This window comes from Heteronotia binoei, chromosome 7 (genome assembly GCF_032191835.1).
Source record: "Heteronotia binoei isolate CCM8104 ecotype False Entrance Well chromosome 7, APGP_CSIRO_Hbin_v1, whole genome shotgun sequence".
Taxonomy (NCBI): domain Eukaryota; kingdom Metazoa; phylum Chordata; class Lepidosauria; order Squamata; family Gekkonidae; genus Heteronotia; species Heteronotia binoei.
Genome location: NC_083229.1, coordinates 41433799 through 41458724, shown reverse-complemented (window position 1 = coordinate 41458724; position 24926 = coordinate 41433799). Strand labels below are relative to the sequence as shown.

At 40.8% G+C, this 24926-nt stretch overlaps 1 protein-coding gene across 1 annotated transcript in view; it reads right to left on the bottom strand.

Annotated features, from left to right (window-relative positions):
• RAD54B (RAD54 homolog B) overlaps nt 1-24926 on the bottom strand; it is a 53728-nt gene that overhangs the window by 9238 nt on the left and 19564 nt on the right. Inside the window, exons 4-9 of the mRNA XM_060243489.1 lie at nt 16448-16639; nt 12707-12991; nt 9272-9434; nt 5001-5226; nt 3964-4171; nt 2372-2511 (exon numbers count right to left, since the gene is read on the bottom strand). Coding sequence (XP_060099472.1) covers nt 2372-2511; nt 3964-4171; nt 5001-5226; nt 9272-9434; nt 12707-12991; nt 16448-16639 — 1214 coding nt within the window. The remainder of the gene's footprint in view (nt 1-2371; nt 2512-3963; nt 4172-5000; nt 5227-9271; nt 9435-12706; nt 12992-16447; nt 16640-24926) is intronic.

Sequence of the window (24926 nt, the reverse complement as noted above, 5' to 3'; positions counted from 1 at the left end):
CACCTGACCTTTGTAGGAACTGCCTCTGTGTCTCCTGCTGCCCATGGAGACTGCTTGCTGTCTTGTGCGCCACTGGAGGAATAGCCACTTTCCAACTGGCTGCCTTTCCCTAGCACTTCTTTTAAAATAGCATGTCCAAGACAGTGGAGGCCTATGTGGTACAGAGAACCACTATCAGCATCAAAAGTTATAAAGTATTTATTAAAAAGAAAATGTTTACATGCATACTTGTACCAGACTGAGCAAGGGATTCAAAAGAAATGGGTAAAACACAATTCCTCTGTCCCCCTCTCTATACATGCTCTATCAGATGTTTAATAAAGGACAGGCTCCTTAGCTTAGAATGTTGTAGATCTCCATAAACTTGTTGTAGTTTCCATAACCTTGCAGCTTCCTTCAGCTGTCCAGGCCAGCACAGACCTCAGTTAACAGTTCTGTCCCCTCTGATAGACTCAGCACAAAGAAGTCTTCCTCCTTGCTGCACAGTCTTTACCATATCTGTTTCTCCACCCACTGATCAGGTCAGGCTGGATCAAAGAAGTTTTTCCTAAAGTTTCCACAGGCCTTCTAGTGCTTGATACCTCCAAAACTCTGTTCCTTGCTTGGGGGGGAAGGGATGGACCATCCTATTGTCTCTGTCTGGACCTGCCAGCATTGCTTAAGAGGTAGCTGATGTAAGGGTGGAAGGCCATTGAACTGACTTCTCCCTCCCTGCCTGTTCCCTGCTCAGAGAGAAAAAACCTTTAAAACCATCTAGTAAAGGTTTTACTCAGGTCAGATCTCTACCCCAAACCCCCCATTTCCTCACACCCTGTATAGCTTAAAAAACAGTGTTTCTGTTCTTTCCAAATATGTAGCAATTTTACATGTATAGAGAGGAAGGCTAGAGATAAGATTCAGTCACTTCCATGCATTTAAAAATGGTTCAGAAGCTCCAGTTGCTACAAAATGTTGCAGCCAGATTATTATCTGTGCCTGGAAAATAGTATGCAAATCACATTATCCCAGTTCTAAAGCTAACCTTTTCAGCAGCCTATTTTCTTTGGGGTCCAATTCAAAGTGCTGGTGGTCACCTTAAATGATCTGGGACCAACATACATCAAAGGTCTTCTCCTACCATATGCTCTTGCTCAACAGTTAAGATCTTCCAGATCCCCTTAGAATCAGAGTTGGAAGGGATCTCCAGGGTCATCTAGTTCAACCCCCTGCACAATGCAGGAAATTCACAAATACTTCCCCCTAAGTTCATAGGATCAGCATTGTTGTCAGATGGCCATCTAGCCTCTGTTTAAAAATCTCCAAGGAAGGAGAGCCCACCATCTCCTGAGGAAGCCTATTGCATTGAGGAACCGCTCTATCAGGAAGTTCTTCTGAATGTTGAGCTGGAAACTCTTCTGATTTAATTTCAATCTACTGGTTCTGGTCCTACCTTCTGGAGCCACAGAAAACAATTCTACACCATCCTCGGTGATCATATCACCTCTCAGATGCCTCCTCTCCAGGCTAAACATGCCCAGCTCCTTCAACCTTCCTTCATAGGACTTGGTCTCCAGGTCCCTCACCATCCTCATTTCCCTCCTCTGGATCTGTTCCAGCTGATCTGTATCCTTCTTAAATTGTGGTGCCCAAAACTAAACACAATACTCTACATGAGGTCTAGCCAGAGCAGAGTAAAGCGATACCATCACTTCATGTGATATGGACATGACACTTCTGTTGATACAGCGCAAAATTGCATTGGCCTTTTTAGCCACTGCATCAACTGCTGACTCACGCTCAGCTTAAAGTCCTCTAAGACCCTTAGATTCTTTTCACATATACTACTGTCAAGACAAGTCTACCCCATCCTAAAATTATGCATTGGGTTCTTCCTACTTAAATGCAGAACGTTTACATTTATCCCTGTTAAAATTCATTTTATTTGTTTTAGCCCAGTTTTCCAGCCTGCCAAAATCATGCTGTAATCCCGACTCTATCTTCTACTGTATTTGCTACCCCTCCTTCTCTGTGTGCCTGCACTTCTGAGGGTATGGTAGGAGGTCACAAGGTGAAGGTTTTCTGTAGTGGCCCCTGGCTTATGGAATTCCTGCCCAGTGGAGATTTGCCAGGCACCTGGCCTTCATCAGCAAGCTCAAACTTTCCTGTACATCCAGGCTTTTAACTGAGGGTTTTTACTGAATGATTTTAATATATATTTAGTCTTTTTACAACTGTATTTGATTTTACGTTTTATAATTGTAAGCAAACTTGTGAACATAAGGGTGGATTATGTGGGATGGAATTATTAATAAATAAATGAATTAACATGTCTCTTGCTCTCACACAGTCAGTCTCAGTCTCTCAGTTTCAGGTTTTAGTCATGGCATCGTACCGTCGTTGCTGAAGGCTCTCGTGATCTGATTATAGGCTCCTCATATACTTTTCTGTAGGCAGACAATGGACCAAGTATTCCAGGATTTACAAAGTCTATTAATGCATGGAATTCTTGCAGGTCATTTTGTACTGGAGTACCTTGGCAGACACAAATATAATCAAATATGAATTTACATCATCTCCAGAAAGTACCATTTCCAGAATTAGGTTACATTTTATTCATTGCAATGCAAAAGAATCACAAAATCTGAACACACAAATAGCCATTCACAAAAGCCTGACAGCTTTTCCAACCAGACCTTGTCTGTCATATAAATTCATCTTTAAATGTGTAAATGCTATGAAAAAGCCAGTGCTATGAACCGCTTCTAAACAATTGGGGTAGCTTCCTGTGCTAGACATCAGTCCTACTTGTTTGTTCATTTTAAACAATCTCCTGTTCAACAGGTCAGATGTCGCATCTCCTGGGAAGCCAGTGGCCAAACAGTCTTGTATCAAAGCCAGCGTCTCAATAGAAAACAAGGTGGGTCTGGAAAACTAAAACCATGATACAAAAAGATCAGGATAAACAGGAAGTTACATAGCAGCCAGATATGAACAACATTCCTTATACCAAGCCAGATCATTGGTTCATCTAGTTCCATAGTATCTAGAGCAGACAGTGCTGTGCAGGCTGTAGGCAATGGTCCCCAAGATCTCAGGTAAAGAACATCTCAACATCTGCTACCTGGATTCTTTTAATGAAAATGCCAGGGATTGAATCTAGGACCTTCCACGTGCAAAGCTCTGTTATTTAGCCACGATCCTGCAAAAAAAAACCCTGAATAATTTTTACTGGCTGCGATCCACTTTATCAGCAGCGAGCTATTCTTCCTTGGAATGAATAGGAAATAGCTCTGGCACCTCCAGCTGCTGGCATGATTCAGGCATTCCTCCAAGGCTGGCAGAGCTCCCTGCATTGGCAGGACAATAGATGCACAGCAGCATATCATCAACATTCTACAGAAACGGCAGAGGATGAAATAGGCCGTATTTCTCCTCTGATATTCAAGGAAGAGTAGTTCAATATCAGGGAACATTTTATAGGGCAGAGCATAAGCAATCAGAAAAAGGATGTTGATTAGAAGAAGCAAGAGAATGAAGATTGCTGCAGAACTATCTCAACCTCAAAAATTCTTAATACTGCTATGCCCTTTGCCTTCTCTTTGACAGGAGCCTAGCTCAACTCTTTCTTGATGCTTTGATATTGATAATTAACAGTGTGATATTTTACAACCTCAGAATTTGGCTTTAAAGAGATACTTGAGGCTGGCTCCTCCTCATTCTTATCATAGTCAGGTAGGGTAAGAGGGCCAGTCTATAGAACAGGACATGTGATCCATTACTATAAACCACGCAAGAGTACAATTAAGGTGATTAAAACTGGCAATAGAACAATAAAGATGGACTTCAGGGGGGAGGGGTTAAATGTCAGTGAGGTTTTTTTTTTCCCTCTACTTTTTGTGGCTTGTTTCTGTTCTTACTTTCAATTTGTGAGTTGATCAACTGGCCCACTTATTCACATGCGAAAGATTTCCTAAATATATTCACCTGTAAGAATAATTCTTCTTTCACAAGATAGGCTGGCAATGGCAGTGGTGGTCTTAATGGAGGTGTTTTTCAAACGGTGTCCCTCATCACAGATTATGAGACTGAACTCTGTCTTCTGAATTTGGTCCAAGGAGCGCAGAAGCATCTCATAACTAATGACCAGGACCGGATAAAGAGGGGAACTGATGAACTCTTCCACCTTGTGATCCTGAAGATAGTAAGGAGAAGAATCAAACTTTGTGGATCATGCAGGATGGCAGTTGAAATAAATTTATGAGTGTGCATGTATAGAAAGATGAGCACACACACAAATATTCCCACTCTTACATATATTTACATGCACTCTGCAAAATAGAGGCCAAATATGTTCTATGTTCTCCAAGTTCTTCCCAGTATGGGCACTGTTGCAATTTTACTGCCCTCCCTTCCTCCACCAACTGGAGGAATTCATCAAAATTGTGGAAGGCGACTAAGAGAATGGACTGAATCAGGACCACAGCAGGAAGCACAATTCTTGCACAAACGCTGTTGTGTCCATTCTCACACTCCTTCCCTAAGCCATATTAGCCATGTAGTTGTGTGTGGGAGGGGAAGGGGACCTAAATTTCAAAATCCAAATTTGCAGAGGTTTAGAAGCTCCTTATTCCTCGGAAATAGGCAGAGTGCTTTCATTTCCTGCACACAATCTGAGCCAAAATTTGAAATACAAAACCCAGCTGTTGCATTTATAAGCTCTGGAGCAGCTCCATTAACTTTGCTGCAATCTCAACGGTAATATCTCAGAGTAAACAGGGTTTGGATAGGCACAGAGGGTTATGTGACGTCCAGACTACATTGTCCCACATGGTGAAATAGCAAAAAGGAAATGCTCAGGACAATAAGAACAAATGGTAAAACAAAGCAGCTAACAAACTGGAGTAGAAGATTTTTTTTTTAAGTTCTCGAGCTTGTCAAAAGATAAGAATAAAACTACAATGCACCTAATATCAAAGAAAGTCTCCAGTGCAGCATGTGAACATTATCCCTCCGTATCTCACCTGATCAACCAAAAACACCTTGAGTCTTTCATTTCCCAACCACTTTTGAAATTCTTTCCCCCAGTTCTTCACCAGGCTCCCTGGAGTGACTATCAGGACTTGTTTTATTAGAGGCTTGCATCCATACGGCCCCTGACGCAGGAGAGTCCAGATGAGCGAAATGCACTGCAACGTTTTTCCTAGGCCCATTTCATCGGCAAGAATAGCTCCAAATCTACCGTTCATTCTACAAAGTGATAATTATAATTTCAGACATCTTAAAGGAAACAAATACCTGACCCCCATATTGTTAAAATTATATATAAATTCACTTAGGTTTAAAAATATTCAGATTTACTGTGAAACTCACCAAGAGTAAATGGATAACATACAGGAAAAGGCACAGAGGCAAAAAACGAAAACCATTAAAATTTACAAATATCAATGCAGTGCCTTCTGAACAAAAGACTTCTACAGACTACTTTAGACATTCTGCTGAAGCTGAATCACTGCCTGGAGGTGAGGGGATTCAGATTTTGACAGCAGGCCCTGCCGCAACTTATACACAATGATCAGCATTTTGATTGGAGGAAGAGCCCCAAGTTGGAGGTAAATATCCAAGTAGTAGGATATATCTATGCTGGTTACAAGCACATGGACCATCTCCATGGAGTCTGGTATTCTGCATTTTGTTGGGTACCAGAACAGACAGTGACCAACGTCTCTAGGAGGAAAAAGTAAAGCATTGGGGCCTTTTTTGTTCAGAAAAAAATACCACTAATGGAAGGCATGATGGAGGTTTATAAAAATAAGTAATGCATAAGAAAGATGAGAGAAAAGGACTTTTTTCTCCCTTTTGCATAACATTAGAACATGGGATCACCTAATGAAGTGTGTTTACAGTGAACACACAGTGTGAATGTTCACAGTTCTTCACTGAGGCACATTTCCGCTCAACAGTTTGTGAACAAGTTGTAATCCGTGGGTGAGGTACTAATCTCTGAAGACTCTGACAGGTAATATTTGGAAAGTAGCAAAGGAAAAGCCTCATTGTTTGAAATATATTTGGTATTAAAGAATGATTAAATGCTAACAGAATTCTCTTAAAAGCTGGTAAATTAGGGAGCCAGGCAACAGCAGTTAGATCAGTACAATGAGGATGTGTTTGCAAACGTTTACTCAGTGACATTTTGATTGCATTTTTTGGACTTCTATTTATATTGTTAAAGGCAATTTATAGTATAACCTGATTTTTATTCCGTTGGTCTATAACTGCACTAAAGGACTGATTTACTGATAAATGTTTAATCAAGTGTGCTTTCTGTTTTTCAGATGTTTCATATTTCATTTTTATACAGCAAAGAGCCATGTACTATGCAAGAACTTTGTTAGATCATGAGCAACTATGTCCTAAAACAACCCTAGACATCCTGCATATTTTTGCTTATGTTAGGAATATAACACCTTCTTCTCAAACGTTATGGAAAAGTATACAGCCTTATAGTTCCTGCAGTTTTATGGAAAATTCACCAAGCACTCCTCTTCATACCAACACATCTTGGATTTCAGTCTCTTAGACAGCACCTAAGTAGTAACTGAACTAGAGCTAGAATTTTCTTCGCTCTTCCAATTGCTTCCGCCTTAACTGGGGTAACTCTATGCTTGATAATGCAGATTCAATTTTAAAATCAAACTAAAGACTTCAAAACAAACAGATTTTGCAGAGCCTTGGACTTCCTCTAAGTGGGTTTATATATATATAGGCGGTGGCTGCTTTGGAGGGGTTTTCTTCAAAATTTTTGAAAAGGGCCAGCTGTTGACCTATATATTAAAATACAGTGTATTTACCTGGGCATCCTTAAGGTATGTGAACTGAAATCATCCCTGAAACCTCTTGACTCCATCCATTACAAATTATATATTTAGGGACCCTATTCAGGTAGAAAGGTGGCATGCAAATGTTTTAAATAAAATGTTTTAAAAGATTTATGGTTGCACCACTGGCACCATTTTTCTTTGTAGATCTCAGGAATAAATGTCCACGGGGCCTTCAGATATCAGACCTAATTTCTTCATAACCACTTTTCAATCTATTTTGTTTTTAATTACAATAGAAAAGAGGAAAAAATTGTGAACACCAATCTGAAAATTAGAAATAGATTTCTAAAACTCCATAAGTACTTTTACTTTTAACTGCTGACTGCAGTGAAACCATTTAAACAGTGAATGCATCTTGATGAGCCTTTCTAATTTTCTTAGATCTTCAGCACTTTTAGCATTTAGGCAGGGCATAAATACTGATGCAGATCAACTTTAAAATTTTCCCAGCCAAGCCTATCAAACCACCTGAAAACAAGTTGGAATATTCTCCCTCTCCTGGGCTTCCATATTTACAGCCATAGATATGCACAATAATAATATTAACTATATTAAGCATTAGTGTGAAACCTACTGAGATGGTCTAAAAATCCTTCATCCAGCAATTTATTCCCAACTAACCTAAACAAATACAAAATCAGAAGCTGCATCCAGGCAACCTTGACATAAGTAAGAAAAAGATGCAATGGGATCTGTGAATCCTGTTTTGATCTCTCTTGTTCACCAACTGGATTTACAGTGCCACGTTTGGTTAGATTTTAACTGTATTTTTTAAGATTACATTTAATCCTGCCTTTTATCTGTGGAATTAAAGCTGACATACATGGAGTTTCCAGGTGGCCTTCCACCAGTTCATGACCAAACCTACACCTGTTCAATGAGCATGGTTGCTGCATCCTGTACCTTCAGACCTGGGACTGGGAATTTGGGTCTTATAGGCAAGAGGGACATAAGAACAAAAGAGAAGACATGTTGGATCAGGCCAATGGCCCATCCAGTCCAACACTGTCACACAGTGGCCAAAGAAACCAGGTGCTATCAGGAGGTCCACTAGTGGGGCCAGGACACTAGAAGCCCTCCCACAGTTGCCCCCTCAGCACCAAGAATACAGAGCATCATTGCCCCAGATAGAGTTCCATCAATACCCTGTGGCTAATAGCCACTGATGGACCTCTGTTCTATATGTTTATCCAATCCCCTCTTGAAGCCATCTATGCTTATAGCTGAGGCCACCTCCTGTGGCAGTGAATTCCATGTGTTAATCACCCTTTGGGTGAAGTAGTACTTCCTTTTATCTATTCTGACCCTTATTGTAATAAAGGCTGAGCTAGCTCAAGCTTTCAATACAGTGTTTGGCAAGTGTCCCTATTTACCAGTGATGCCTACACATTAGAATCTGTACCTTTTGCCAAAGATCTCTGACAATAATCTTCTGAAAGAAAGAGAACTGGCCTCTAGGTGGAATTCCTGTGCAGCACAGACTACAGCCATGCCTTCATTTTTGTCAGAATTCCTTTCCAGATTTTGGCAAAAATTCTAGTTATTATACCATACTGGCTGCCAAGGACTAAGAGCAGGACTACACATTATGATCACTATGTGGATGCTTCCTCAAATGGCATCATCTGATTTACTCGTTATAGAAAACACAGGCTGGGCTCAGTGTCCCCACCCTCTTTCATATATAACAGTCATAGCTGGTGGTTCTCATCAGCTCCCTGGCAAGAGTTGTCCAACTTGGGCAGCAATCATGGCACATGTCAAGAAGGTATTACAACCTTCCCCCCGTATCATTTTTCTGGCCTAAAATACTTCCAGAGAGTGCTATCTGATCAGTTGAGGAAACCCATGAGTGTTTGATAGCATACTCCTGGGTAAGGGCGGCAGGGAGGCCAGAACCCCTTTTCCACAAATGCCACAGCCTTAATCCACATTGGACAATGCCTGCCCAAGAACTGAGGAGAACATGTGGCTGTTATACTGGACGGATGCTGAGGAATCTGAACCCGACCTGTGTTCTTCATAAAGTATGAATAGCCTACTTGGATCTTTAAGAAAGTTCTTATACTTGCCACCTGATTTGATATCATTGCTTTGTGAGGTGGCAATGTTATCCCTTCATGTGCAGCCATAGCAGAAATGGACATAGAACATAACACTGTCATTGTAAGAGCCTAGATGTTCACGGAAACTTTCAGATACAGAGAAGCTCTAAGGATCTTTCAGAAAGCCTGCCAGACTCTAATATTTCAAGATTTGCGGGGGGTGGGGAGGGGAGGAAGGCATGGTTTTTTTTAATGCATTGGTGCAGATTACTGTCAGGACAAATTTCAACTTGTAAACTCTAAAATTTATAAAGAAGCCACTAAAAAAAGCATACACAACTGAAATATGCAAAATTCTTGTCCTCTTACCTCATTCCCATCACGCATTCATAAAGAAATATCACGCCTTCTCGCTGGTGCGGCCGAAGGTGATTTACAATGTGAGGATCTACAACCACGTCCACAATAGGCAAATCCACTTTATTGAACATCTTCTGGTGATTTATGGTTGGGCGTGGCACAACTAAGCAATCTTAAATTTCAAACATAGGTATTGTGAATACAAAATTATTGTTTAACAAACAAAAGCTATTTGCCTTCCAGTGGGGAAAAAATACTGATTTCCCGTTTGCTAAATTCTAGTAACACTTATGAAACATTTTGTCCTGCTCCCTTGTCCATTATATATATATATATATATATATATATATATATATATATATATACACACACACACACACACACACACACACACACAATAAAATATTATTTTGTTTTTAACTTCAAAATTCAGTAAAACAAAGTAATGGGGGGAAGCTACTACAATGTTACCCACATAGCTTTTACTGTAACATTGGTTTAAATATTAAATGCAGGAAATTAAAGTTTATGTTTAGATGAGAGAAGACCTTTATGGATAGTGCCAGCTGAAGTGATAAAGATAACGGCTAAGACAGGCGAAGAAAAGTGGCTGTCATATAATCAATTATTAAAAATACAAAGTGGGAAAATAGAACTGAAAACTGCTGAAGAATTGAGTCATAAATATGATTGGTTTCAAATGCAACAAATAAAAAGCTTGGTGGAGAATGATATCAAAACTGAAGGAATAAGGAAAGAACAAACAGAAATGGAAAAAGTTCTGCTTGGAGACAATGAGAAACTAATTTCAAAAGTATACAAATTACTTTTACAATGGTCTACAGAAGATGAAGTAGTAAAATCTCAAATGATAAAATGGGCAATTAATGTAAATAAAGATGGAATCTTGGGAATATTTGTGGAAGAACTCTATGAAACTCGCAACATGTCAAAGTATTAAAGAAAATTGTTTTAAGATGATGTATAGGTAAATGACTCCTAAAAAATTAGCAAAGATGAATAACAAGATGCCAGACAGGTGTTGGAAATGTTAAAAGCATGAAGGTTCTTTCTACCATATGTGGTAGACTTGTGAATGAGCTAAAATGTTTTGGCAGATGATCCAGCAAGAGATGTCTAATATCTTGGGATATGAGTTTAACAAAGTTGCAGAGACTTTTCTGTTGGGATTACAAATGGAAAAATTTCCAAAAGAAGATAGAACTTTAATCTGGTACTTGCTCTCGGCTGCTAGGACATTGTATGCGCAGTTGTGGAAGCAAGAAAAAATACCAGAGAAATGGGATTGGATTATAAAAGTTATGTCATGGAGTGAAATGGACAAATTAACAAGAATATTAAGAGACTATGATTTAGAAGTTTTTAAGATGGAGTGGAAGAAGTTCAGAAGATACGTAGAAAAAGAGTGGAAAATAAAAGGACATTATCTTTGATAATGATTAAGTTTTTTAAAACAAGAATATAACTTTTGGTTTTTTAATAGTTAAGGGTACCTTTAATATTTGTTTTTCTTTAAGTAAATAACACTGGCGGGGGTCAAGTAATGGGGGAGGGGTGGGTGGAAAAGTAAGATATGGGGTAGATAAACCTTTCCTTTTTAAAGTTGTAAGATATATAGATTTGCTACCATATGTTACCAATAAAATTATTTATTGACATATTAGGCCACACTCCTCTTGTGTAGCCAATCCTCCAAGAGGTTTCAGAGCTCTTAGTACAGGGCCTACTGTAAGCTCCAGGAGGATTGGCTACATCAGGCTACAACCCTCATATGCTGCAATTAAACGTTGTTTGTTTTTTAAACTGAAATTAAAGTTTATGTTTCAAGCACAGATCTTCCTCCTTGTTTTCCTCTTCTGACCAAACTGTGGCTAAACACTAACTCTAGTTGCATGTGATCAATAAATGCACAAGTGTGGATTAACTGGAGCTGGTTTTCCTGGATGAGGGGGGTGAATGCTCAACTTACTTCTCAGCATTTTAGGGTTAAACATGTTGTTCAGAGTCACCCAGCAGCATCTTACAGCTTGTTTGCATACATTTTCAGGAAGTTTCCACCCTCAGCCCACTTCAAATATTAGCTTTCCATAATCTTGGAATCTATCACATGTCCTTCCTCCCATCAGTTCAGAGTCGGGTATATAGGGATCTTTGTTTTACTCGAACAACAACCCTGTGATGTAGGTTAGGCCAAGAGTTGGTGACTGACTAGAAGTCACCCAGTGAACTTCACAGTTGAGAAGAAATTTGAACCCCATTATTATCAGACTTAATGATTCCAAGTCATCGCAGGGCATTCATGTTGGCTAGATTAAACACGTTCCCCTCCAAAGTTTTGCAGGGAAGATATTGTCGAGTACCTCTGTGTGAAAGACTCTGTTCCTCCAGAATTTATTTATTTATTTATTTCTATTTATATCCTGCCCTACCCCATCGAAGCGGGCTCAGGGCAGCTCACAACACAAAAATTCTAACAATAAAATTAAGAATTAAAATGCATTAATAATTTACACAATAAAAATAAACAACAATTCATCGATGTGCTATCCCATAGTCTTCCTTAGAAGTATTCAGATGCTGGTCAGTGGTATGCCAACTGGAAGAGGACTGTCTTACAGGCCCTGCGGAATTGCCCAAGGTTCCGCCAGGGCCCTCACCTCTTCCGGCAGCTGGTTCCACCAGCATGAATGAATGTTCCCAACTCAATTCAGCCTATATTGTTAGATCATTCCAGATATGATAGTCTCCGTAAAGAACTATTTTGCAAGCTTTCCTTGTCTCCAGATCACTGGTCTGCTCTCCCACCCTGTCATTATTTACTGAATGATACCGAGTGGGAGGTTACCGAGGCTGTAGCAAAATTTTTGGCAGATATTCTTAAATCTAAATCTGACCATGTATGAATGCATATGTAATCTGTTTCTTTTTTGGTTTTATCACCAACGTTTAAACTTTTTACATTCCATGTATTCTCATTTGCGATTGTTATGCCATTAAAGGTTTGGAATGGTATGAACCCCACTTTCAAGTACTAGTTAAACACTTAGACTACTACACCACACTGTCTATCCCAACACTACTTGGTTTGAATGAATTTCCTTTGAAAACAGCTCAGTTCAAGCAATTAATATCTCCAAGGACTACTGCATGACTTCAGGGGCAAATAAAATGTTATCTTTTCCAGTTAGACTAGCTGCAAAATGGCTATCGATACTCAATTGTTACTAGTGATGTGTGTTTCCAACCCCTGCACATGACATCGTGTGAACCTAAGGGGTGTTGTTCCAGTAATAATGTTCTACTTGATCTGTTGAAAAATGGACAAGAAACCCTTTTAAATCTTCCTTACCCATTCAGTTTCTTTAACAGAGGTTAAAACAGAAGTAGAGACAGGCTAAGCAAAGAAACATTAAAAATCCTCACTTGGTGCACATGGATCATGACGAGGTTTACAATTCTGGGAGCCTTTACACATGTTTTCTTGAGTGCCAGTTTTGCAGACATTTTTGAGGGGATTACAGAACGGCTTCACGTTGGATTGCGAGAAATTCAGCGTATCTACTAGAATCTCCCCACCAGACTGAAAACATTTGCCACTTTGGAAATCCTTTTCCTGAATGACACCCAGTACTTCAATTTCTTTGCCTCCAATCTTGAGAGTTTGACCTTCATCAAGACTTTCCAGGTCTTTGGCTTTGTATCCAGTACCTATGAGAAGTGAAAACTGTTTTATATTTTTATATTGCATGTGTGTGTGTTGATTTCTGGAGAGAGCCTAAACAACAGCAACAGAAAAGAATACAACTTGTGTTCTTGTTTTCCTTTTGCCTTTATTATATCTCTTATGTTAAAAATTAGAGCAGGGATGGCCAAACTTGCTTAACATAAGAGCCACATAGAATAAACGCCAGATGCTTGAGAGCCATAAAACATGAACATCAGATGTTTGAGAGCTGCAAGACAGGAAGGAAGGAATCAAATGGAGGAAGAGAGGTAGAAAGTTGGCAACTTTAACTTTAAAGTTGGATTGGCTTGAAAAAGTGATTTAAAGAGAGAAATGCCTTCTCCAAGCCAGCCAATGGGGTGGTGAGGGCTTTGAGAGCCACACAATATGTGTGAAAGAGCTGCATGTGGCTCCTGAGCCACAGTTTGGCATCTCCTGTTTTAGAGTAACATTCTCAGGGCAGAGACCAGACTTCTACTCTGTAAAAGCACCAAGCATTTGGGTACTGGTATTTAATCACCTGCCTAGCCCAGGTTAGCCCAATCACATTAGGTCTTGGAAGCTAAGCAGGGTTGGCCTTGGTTAGTATCTGGATGGTAAAACATCTCTGAATGCCTCTTGTCTTCAAAACCCCATGAAGGGTTACCATACGTCATCTGTGACTTGATGAGGGAGGGGTGGAATTAACCAAAGATACCAATATGCAGCCCTCCTAGGTTTGTGCTTAATTTTAAAAAAGTTCCATTGGGAGATCAATCATAATGTCCAACTTCTAGCATAACACAGACTTTGTTTATACCACTGGAAAGGAAGGTAAACTGAATGTGTGGAAAGGTGACTTTGGGTTTATTTATTCAGAAAGCTTTTTATGCCATCTCTTCAAGATCCTACTTGAGGTAGCTCATAAAAGACAAAACAATAAAATCAAAACTTCAGGATTAAAAACCCAGCCGAGCATAAACACATAGACCATACAAACGGACTACTGACAACTTAAAATAAATGTTCAGACTAAAATAGCATTAAAAGATTGACCCCTTCATTAAATGCCTTAATTATAAACTTGAGCGAACCAAAACATTTTGGCCTGGCAGCTGAAAGAGGGCAACGGAGGTGCAAGGCAAGCCTCAAGGGAACAGGCATACCATGTGAGGTGCCACTACAGGAAAAACCCTGTTGTCTCTGCTTACTGTCTATCTCACCTATGAAGACAGAAGAACAGAGAGCAGGAACTATGAGGCAGATCTTAACTGGTGGGAGAGACAATGTGGTAGAAGGCAGGATGTGGTGAATGCATGTAAAAGGTCCTGGAGTATGGACCAGACACTTCATGGCCACTGTACTCTCTCTGCCAGAAGGAGGAGGAGAATTGGATTTATAACCTGCCTTTCACTCGGAGTCTCAGAGCAACTTACAATCTCCTTTCTCTTGCTCTCCCCATAACAGACATCCTGTGAGGTAGGTGGGGCTGAGAGAACTCTCAAAGAACTGCTCTTGAGAGAATGGCTCAGTGAGAACTGTGGCTGACCTAAGGCCACCCAGCTGGCTGCATGTGCTGGAGTAGGAAATCAAACCTGGTTCTCCAAATTAGAGTCCCCCACTCTTAATTACTACCCCAAACTGACTCTGTTTTCAGACTGCTCTCTGCTCTGTGGTTTGCAGAAGCACATTAGCCCATTCACATGAATAAACTTTCAGGCCTATAATACTGCTGCTTCATAATTGCGATGAGTTAAAGTGAAATAATTATGAAACTGATGGACACAGATTCAGTGTTGAAATGTGTCCTCGGGGAAATGAATGTAAAGTGTTGCGTGAACTCCACCTACAGTCACACTTTCATAAGATAGAACTGATGGCACAAGATAATCCAGTAGCTCCACAGACTGTTGCAAAGTTTATAGGATTTCTCTATTAGGCTTGCCCACAGCCCACACATCTATTATCATACTGACTTGTATGTCTTTGGGAAACAGCTGTTTTCAATTCACTCCCACTACAGAATCATCAGAAATACAGGAAAAGCAACAGTCACATTAAAATTTCTTGAAGCTTTGGCTTGCAATTGCAAATAAAACGTAGTTTCTGGTGCCTCAGCCTATTCTTTCTCCCAGTTCCCATACAGACTTTTCTAGCTGTTTTTCCTTCTCTCCATTATTTGGACCTTTTTGTCTCTTTCAAGTTTCAACCCACATTTCCAAAGAATCAACTTACTTACCTTGGATTTGTTCCTTCTCTGGTCTCTTGGCTCTACTACTCCTGCCAAGTCCTTCTGCAGATAGTGTGCAGAGACTGTCGTGCAAGACTGTGGGGATAGGGACTTAACTTTTTAATGTTGAGCCAAGGCCACAATGTCACTTCTGGTGTGAACTGAAAGTGATGTTATTGTGCTGAGGCAGTGCAGAGTTTTGGTCAAATGCTAAAACATCACTCAACACAATGACATCACTTCCAGGTTGTGCCAGAAGTGACAGGTCATTGCTGCAACACCAATCACTCTCTCAGTTTGGTGTAGAGCCAGTTTGGTCTACGAGAGCCAGTTTGGTGTAGTGGTTAAGTGTGTGGACTCTTATCTGGGAGAACCGGGTTTGATTCCCCACTCCTCCACTTGCACCTGCTGGAATGGCCTTGGGTCAGCCACAGCTATCGTAGAAATTGTCCTTGAAAGGGCATTTGCTGTGAGAGCCCTCTCAGCCCCACCTGCCTCACAGGATGTCTGTTGTGCGGGAGGAAGATAAAAGAGATTGTGAGCTGCTCTGAGATTCGGAGAGGAGGGCACAATATAAATCCAATGTCGTCGTCGTCTTCTTCTTCTCCATGTCCCCTGGCATCCCCATCCCACCCCAGTGCTGAGCAGCAGAGTGCAGAGCTAATGGGTAGTGAGAGTTCTTCTGCCCAAGCAGGAGACCTAGTCTTCTTGTCTTCAGAATCTCCCCTTTCTCTAGGATCTGAGCAGCTCAGCCAATAGCAGACAGAGACCCTCAGCCAAAACACCTTAAGACAGAGTCCCTCAGCAGAGAGAGCCAGTTTGTTGTAGTGATTAAGAGCACAGGTTCTAATCTGGGAAAACAGTGTTTGATTCCCCACTTGTCCGCATACAGCTGCTTGTGTGACCTTGAGAGCTGTGCTCTCAAGAGCAGTTCTCTGAGAGCTCTCTCAGCTCCACCTACCTCACAGGGTGTCTGCTGTCAGGAGAGGAAAGAAAGGAGATTATAAACTGCTCTGAGACTCAAGTGAAGGACGGGGTATAAATTCAATCTCTTCTTCTTTAGTTTCTCTGGGACATTAGGACAGTTCAACCACCCAACGGCAAAGGTGCCACTACAACATTTCTGCAGGCTTTACAATACAAGACTACACTTCATACAAAACCTTCATTTCATTCAAAAATGCAGTTTTGAGGCCAGTGCCCATCTTCCATGCATGCTAACAGACAGTACCTCTTCCAATGTCTTTGCCTTCCATGTCTTTCAGTGTTGCAAAGTTCCCCTTCACAATAAGAATAGCATCGCCTTCCCATTTCTTATGTTTTTTCTTTGAGATCTTACACCACACTGCGCTGAAGTATTTTGTGAGACAGCTTGGCTCTTCTTGCTGCCTCAAAACTTCCACTGCCCCTCTGCATGCTGGGCCTGCAAGGGGGACAAGACACATCAGGGAGAGCAAGAGAGAGAGCTCATAACAGATCCCTCAGTTGCTGGCTGAGCCCTGCTTTTCAACAGAAAGAAGAGACATTAACACCAACAAACCACTGGCTCACTCATCTACCACTTTGCTCCTTCAGGTGGGTTATCCATTCTTTCCATTCCTTAAAGTGCTACATGAACAATGTTTATCCATCCATTTTCCACCATTAAATCTCAATGACAGCCACAGGATGCAAGCCAATCAGCACCCTGCAAAGCTGGCTTCTGCTACAAGCTTAGATTCCCCCTCCCCCCGCTTGCCTATAAAATAGGAACATTTAATTTTAGGAAGTGAAGCTGCTTCTAGATTGACTCTGCTGTTCTAGCATACTGACTAAGGATGCTGAACTATCAAGGACTGTGCTTTCCCCTCTAATAGACAGGAACAGATTTTTAAGTTACTGAAACCAGAGATGGCATACTTCCTATTCAGAGTTGCTGACAATCTCCTTTCACACAGTAAGCATAATTCAGATTCCAAATAGAACAGAGTGATGGAGGAGGAGACATAGATGCCACAGGGAAGATCTTATGCAGAGAGCAAGATGTATGAAATTTAAGGAATACCTTAGGCAAACAGCTAGGAAAGAAGTACTTCCAGACATTAAGGATCCATGAGGTCTGTCATGAAGTCAAGAATTGGGAAGCAAGCATGACAGCTACAGAGAGACCATGCAATAATGCATGGGAATTCCTATTTACATAACAGCCATCATATAAGTTTTCACTACAATCGACATAAAGTGCTTGACCCATGGCTAATTTACTAAAGTACACAGCCTTACCTAGGCTGCATCCACATGGACACAATTTTACCAAGTTCCTTAGATTGCTGCTCTGAAAAAACCATTCTAATGGCATGAGGGAAATGGTGACAAAAGCAGGATATGGGCAAAAATGCCCACACTCCTATCCACAACTGCCACAAAGGTACAAATGCAGCTTAAGAATCATCTTCACATATTAAATAAATGGACTGTTTTCTAATTGTTGTGCTTTTTTCTGGTATAAACATTTTGAATCTCCATCACACTAAAATGACAACTTTATTATGGATAACAAGAGTACAGCTACCCAAGCAAGCTGCAGAAATCCAAATATGTTAACTTTCCATACAGAGAGCAGGCAGGGAAGAACCCTATATATAACTGGGAACTTGGTGTGTGTGTGTGTGCGCGCGCGCATGTTTGTTCATTTGCTTGCCTATCTAGCACAATTGCGATTCATAACAAACATCTGAAGGGCACATTTCAACACAGTAGTCATATTCTCCATAGTTCATTCCAGTCTTCTCCATTTATATAACTTAAATATGTCTGCCTGTATAAAACATGTAGGGTTATCTTGGGAGAAAACGGCTGGAAAGCTGATTCATATTTTTGAGCAATTTATGCATTATGCAGGAGTGATTACTTATAGACAAGCTATTCTTGGAAGAAGAAGACATAATCTTTCCAAACCACATTACATAAGTCTGATTTACATAAATGTAATCTACTCAGTAATTCAAGCAGGAAAGTCCAAATTTAACAGGTTTTGTGCAGCAGCAATCATATGCATCAAAGACATATATTCTGCTCCTTATATACAGAGACCTTTACTTTAGTGCAAGTTAAAAACAGTATTTCCAGAACCTTGTAGTTCACATTCTAATTGAGCATAGTGATTCAAATTATTTTATTGAATCAAATCATAGTATCCTGCTATTATGGACATCCAAAGCAGTTCAAATGAATTCGGCGATTACAAAAACATTCAAGGGGTAGTCAATTTTTCTTTCTCTTTTTTACATAAAGCCTATTACTACTTCAATGCATGATGAACAAGATGTCTGAGACATTGCTTTCCATAATGGGGTTCATACTCTATTCTAACTCCAAAACACTGTTAGGCAACAGTACAGAAGAAAGAACGAGACTCGTGAGAGGTTTGGGAGTAGTTCAGAGCTGGAAAGGCCGTGAATGTATTCTCTAGCTGTACCCAGGTTTTGTTTTTTGTTTTTCTTTCTGAAATACTTATGCATGCTTTCATCCAAAGGCAAAATTTCAAATGCTCAGGCAGTGTTTAAAAAACAAAAGGAACTAAAATTCCCTGCCATCTTCCAAACTTGGATATATTTCAGCTCTTTTCTTCTAGCTGAATCAAAGCCTTACCTTTGGGATCCTAGCCAACCCCACTCTCAAGGCCCTCCAGCCACTAAGCTAGCCCTGTTTCAACTTGCTCGTCATTTTCTCCTGCTCTTGGTTCCTATCCTTGCTTGCCTGTTCAAGGCCTGTTTCTCTATCATCAACCCCTGTTTTCACTTGACTGACCACACAAGTCTCACCTTTAGAAAGGATTGCACCTAACTAGCGGCCTCTGAACTAGTATCACCAGTAGTCCAGGCAGGCTTTTGACACAACCACAGTTTAAGGCTGTGAAAAGAAATATTGGCTTTGAGAGATACATGTCCATTTTTTTTTAATCTCACCAAGGCAGTTTTGAAGGTTAGTGTAACTCTGAAGAATTTCTTGGGGAATACCAAATTAGTTCCCAGCTGTCCAAGACATCTTGAAAGGACTTTACCTTAGACTCATAAACCACAACTGACTTGAAGTGTTCTGATTCCCAAGCAAATTCAAACCAGTATTGCAGCATAAACTACTTGGCTGGTAGCATAAAAATTTGATTGTTCCAAGCAACCAAGTCAATTTCCAAGCAAGCACAGCTCCAACCTCTCTGTCAAGAAGGCTTGGACCACTGATCCAAAGCCCGCTAAGATTTTCTGGAAGCACACTTTTAAAAAAAAACCTCCCCAGAAGGGACCCAATTTCTTACCATTTTTTTTTCAGCTCCATTTTATCCTTACAACAACCCTGTGAGGCAGGTTAGCCTGAGAGTGTGTGACTTACCCAAAGCTTCTGTGGAATAGCTGGGATCTGAACCTAGGTCTCCCAGATCCTAGTCCAGCACTCTAAACACAACGCTATATCACACTGGCCCAGCCTATCAGGCTGCAGTTGGGCAGCAAGCAACATGTGGAGTGAACCCATAAAACAGACTCAGAAAGATCAAGCCAACAGTCTTCATCCTCTCTCCAGCACTGACATAACAGATGTGTGTGCACGTTTTCCCAGACATCTACTGGAAAGGCTCATGGTGTGCAACACATTTTTCATGCTCCCAGAACAGTTTTTGAACTGGCTTTAATATTTTTAAATGGACATGGACAGACAAATGTTCTTCATATCACTGTACATAAATCTCTTTTTAAAAAATAAAAGCACAAGGCTCTTTCCCCATCTCAGCAACACTGAATATATGAAGCTGCCTTCTACCACGGTGGGCCCATCCAGTCTAAAACGTCCTATTTTGAGGGGCAAGGACTTCCCAGGGGATCAAAACTGCCCTGATAGCCAGCTGGAGAGGCCAATGTTGGAATCTGGGACCTTCTGCATGGGCCCTACAACTGAACCACAGCCTCTGCTTAACATATCCCACTAACCAATAATATTCTGTTATCATCATTTACATATCTGTTTCTCAAGTGTGGGCCAATCTGTGGATATCTCAATCTGCAGATCGAGCCCACACACAAGAAAGGTGATTTTTCTCCAAACGCCAAATAAAAAAATACACGCCAAATAAAAAAATACACTGAGGGTGATAAAATTAAAATCCCCCTGAAACAATATTATCTGCACTCGTGAATATGACTTCCCTCAGCAGCCAACATGGCTGAGGCTTCCGGGGCCATACCACCACCGAGGCAGCTCCTGGGGACTCTGCTGCTGAGCAGCTCTTGAACAAGCTGCTGAAAAGGAGGTCAGGGTGATGGGGAGGGGAGAGAGAGATGGGGAAATACTGACAGAGAAGGAGAGGGTGAAAATAGGGTTTCCAACCCCTAGATCCTGCCCAGGTATTCCCCCACTTTTGTGGGCTTTGGCCAGAAGAAACCCCACCCCCAAACAATGACATAATCACATGACATCCCCAACATGATGATGCCACTCCTGGGTGATGCCACCACCCTGGGGATGTTGTACGGTGATGCTCTGGTTTTGGGGCAAACTCTATGGTTTTGAAGCCAAAAAACCCATAGAGTTTTGCCCCCAAACCAGAGTATCACCTCTGACCTCACCAATGTGATGTCACTTCCAGGTGATGTCATCACATTGGGGACATTACACATACTTGGAATGCCCCCCAACTCCCCTGCTGTGATGAGGAGAGGACTTGGCAATCCTAGGAAAAAGAGTGGGTAGATTGATGGGGAAGGGAGAAAGATAGGGAAATAATATTGTTAGGCAAAGGGGGGGGGGCAGTGGATGGAAGACTGTTCGTGTTACATCTGCACAGCTATCAAATTATCAATAGTGGATCAAGACTAATGCTACATATGTATGTGGTATATGTTTTTTAAAAACTTGGGGGGGAAAGACTAGTGCTACAGTAGAATAAGATGAACAGTTGGTTTCAGTTCTCTTCAGAAATGGCAGTTTAAGGCAACATCTGATTCACAAAAGGGATAATGTGCAAGGTAATAAAATATTACCGATAAATATGTATCATGACCACCTTTTGTATACCCATTCAACATTATTTAAATGGATAAAAGCATGGATTCTTTAATGCAGTGGTTTTCTAACTTTCTAGAACTGGGGCATACTAAGTTACAAGCATGTGACAGGAAGTCATGTAACATAACATGATAGAAAGAAGGGAGTGCCCTCATTGAGGTCAAGGCTCATGGACCAAGAGAGATTGGAACAGGAAGCACTATCTGAACTCATAGACAGGACCAAGTCAAGATAATTGTCTCCAAACATTGAGCAACCTCTCATATTTATCCTGCTGCTTCTCTCATTGTGCATACAAAGAGAGAGGAGGCATGCCTTGCTCTCTTCACAAGTACAGTAGCATCAGGTCCTTTAAAAAGGCAGTAAAACTAGGAACTCCAAGCTAAAAGGACTTACAACCCAGCAGGTGAAGATCCATGAAGCACCCAAGGGCCCTGGCCAATGGGCTGAAGTATAAATAGAGCAGACTCTATTATGCATTAATGCTGTCAATGTGGAACTGAAGGGCATCAATCCATGGGGAAAAGTGGGCCTTGTCTAATAAAAAGCAAAGGCCTTTGGGGTCTGAATATTCTACTGACCTTTCCCCTTGTGTGCCTTCTTTGTCAAGAATGTATTGTAATTTGTTTACCATCTTTTCAGGAGGACAGGTCAATCTTGAGAGCCTAACTGGACAGAAAGGTGTGGTACAAATATTTTATATAAAGAAATCTCCAAGATTTCACCACAAACTAGCTTCCCAAAAGGAGGTTCACTGGAGTATCTCAGCAGCTTTTATGACAAGTCCTATTCTCCTTTAGCTAAGCATTTCTTGCTGATGTTGAGAATTATTATGTAGGATTAAACTTCTTGGCTACTGTTTTTACAATTTTGCTCGTTTTAATGACATTTTATGCAATGATTTCTTATAATACCTAACAGAGATTATAAATAGTTATAAACTGTTGTGAACATAGAAGATGTGAGGCACAAAAATGTCAATAAATATTTGCAATCCAAATGCCTTGGGGAGATTACAAATTGTCGTATGATATAATCAGTCCATTTATCCTATTGATCAAAACAATGTTGATTGTTCTGAAATATTTATCACTACCCTATCAGGATCCAAGAAAGTAAGCTCTCCTAAGCTATTCACAAGCTTTATTAAAGTCAGTTTCTCTCAGGGAGGAAAGATCTCAAATAAGAGAACAGAATGCAGGTGAGAAAAAAAAATACAAGCAATACTCCCTGAGCAAAGGTAAGAGGGATAAAGGCTGACTGGACTAAGCCAAACAGGATTACATGCAGGTAATCTTCTCTCATTCTGTCTCCTAATTTACATGGCTATAGCCTCAGCACATATGACACACAAGAGGAGTAGATGGACCTCTTGAACAGACACCAGAGTCTTTTAGCAGGAAACTGGTCTAACCGGTAGCGTTAGGCAAGTACAAGCTGGTAGCCCGGCTAACAAATAGGTAAATAATTTCATATTTAAAAGACAGCAACATTCATCAGCCCAGTGGCATGACAGAAATTGCTCCTTGTTTTGTTACACTTTTGTCTCTTTTTTAAAAGGAGCTCAGAATAACACACACAGCCCCCCCCCCCCTACTTCAAGCCTTTGGTTGAAAGTTGGAGAGTGGGCCTACAGGCCTGCCATTAATTTCTTAGTATTAAAATGTAGAGTTCATTACAAGCCCAAAAGATAAAAGCATTTGTTACATCACAAAGACGTACTAGTGAACTACTGTTAAGGTAACGTAACGCATCATGTTCTTACAATATCAAACATATTTATTTTGTTCAGAATGGCAATGTCAATAAGAGAACTTCACAGATAAGTGAGAATCTGAACTCCGGACTCTGCAAAACTGTGAGCAAAAGGATTTTTGAACTGTGGTCTTATCATCAAAATGCCTAAGGGTAAATGTTTTGGATTCCTCCTGGAAGATATGAGAGTCAGTATTTTCCTCTCCACCTCCAGCACAGATGTAACTTTCCAAAGCTGTCTTGACAGAGACTTGGGTTCAATTCAGATGAACAGGCCTGGGAAGAATCTTGGGCTCACACTCTCCATTTGCAGATGGCCAAATAATGATATCTGCTTTGACAGGAACCCAGACTGCCATTACGTCTGAACTGGTCTGCATTTTCCATTTTGCATCCCTGGTTTACATGAAAAGTGCAAACCACATTTCCATGGATGTGACATATACATCAAGCTGTAGCCTACTGTGAAAACAGAAATAATTCAATTATCATTATCATTAAAATGATAATTTAGATTGCCACAATGGAGAGAGAAGGGATACACAAGCACAAAGATCATCCTTCCTGGGCCCAGCTTGTTTGCCACTTTATTTGAACCAACTCCAGGAATTCCTTGTGTCTTGCTATGCTGAATCATTTTTGCTAGTTTTAAGGAAATTAACATGCACCTCACCTGTGGGATCAGAGCAAGGCACTGTTGAGAAACAGGCTCTGAAGAACTGCTGTCCCAGATTGGAAAGGTTACATAGGACAGGAGAAGGCAGATTTTGTCTCCAGAAGGTACTTTTTTGAAAGCCTCAGGAGCTTCCAGTCACGAAAGTGTAGCTCAGTGGGTGCAACCAGTCACAACATGGTGGCTACTACAAAATGTAGCTTTTCAGAGCTGGTTGTCAGTGTTTGGATGGGCAACCCTGTCATCTGCTCTCTTCCCCAAGCAAACAACCACCTCCACCCCAAACTGCAATTTGCCCTGCTGGGCAAAAACCTGCAGTTCTTCTGTTTTCCCTGGAAGAGGCAAAGAGCCGCTTTGATGCAGAGAGAAGAGTCAACAGCATGCTGATTTCTCACCCTGAGTGTGCAAGAAGAGAGGTGGATGGGAAAGGGCGCTGGTGCTGTCATTTTCCCATTCAGAGCAAATGTGCATGTCCATGTGAGAAGATGTGCTGACAGCTTCAAAGGAAAGGATATGAAAGTGACTACCACAGCTTGGGAAGAGGGGTAGAGAGCTACTTTTAATTGCTTGGATAGTGAAAAATCACTTCTGCCCACCCCTGTGTACCCTTACAAAAGTGGGTATTCTCTAGCCTCAATGTCATGTTCTCACCTCTTGCTTACCTGTCACATGACCGAATGAACATACTGAGTCAGCCCATTGTTGGTCATCTAGTGGTGTCTACTCTGACTGGCAATTCTTCAGGGTCTCAGGCAAAGAAATGTTTTTCCCAACCTCTGATACACGAGAGGTACCAAGAATTTAACCTCATATGGTGTATTGCCGAATTATGGTGCAGTTTAGTTTTATATTTAAAATGGTCTTCCCAGCTAATGCATCATTTTCAGGAAGGCAGGCAAGGAGAAATATGAAGGTCCTTAAGAAAGAGGAAACAAATGTCTTGGAAACATGCCATCCCCCCCCCCATTGCAATGGAAACGTTAGGCATTACAGGCAAAGTTGGAAAAACTTATGAAATGTTCCATTTCCCAGAATTATTTAATACCGCTCACTTTGCTCCAAATCTCTTGGATCCAAGATTCAAAGGCAACAATGTGAGCAATGGTAACAGTGATGCCCTCTTTGGCTAGATTACTAAAACAGGCAATGTTTTGGGACTTGGCAGTCAGAGAAGTGCATTCAAATGCTATAGAATACAGACTATAATGTCAGGTATTTGCTTCAGGAATGCAGCCTTGATGAACTT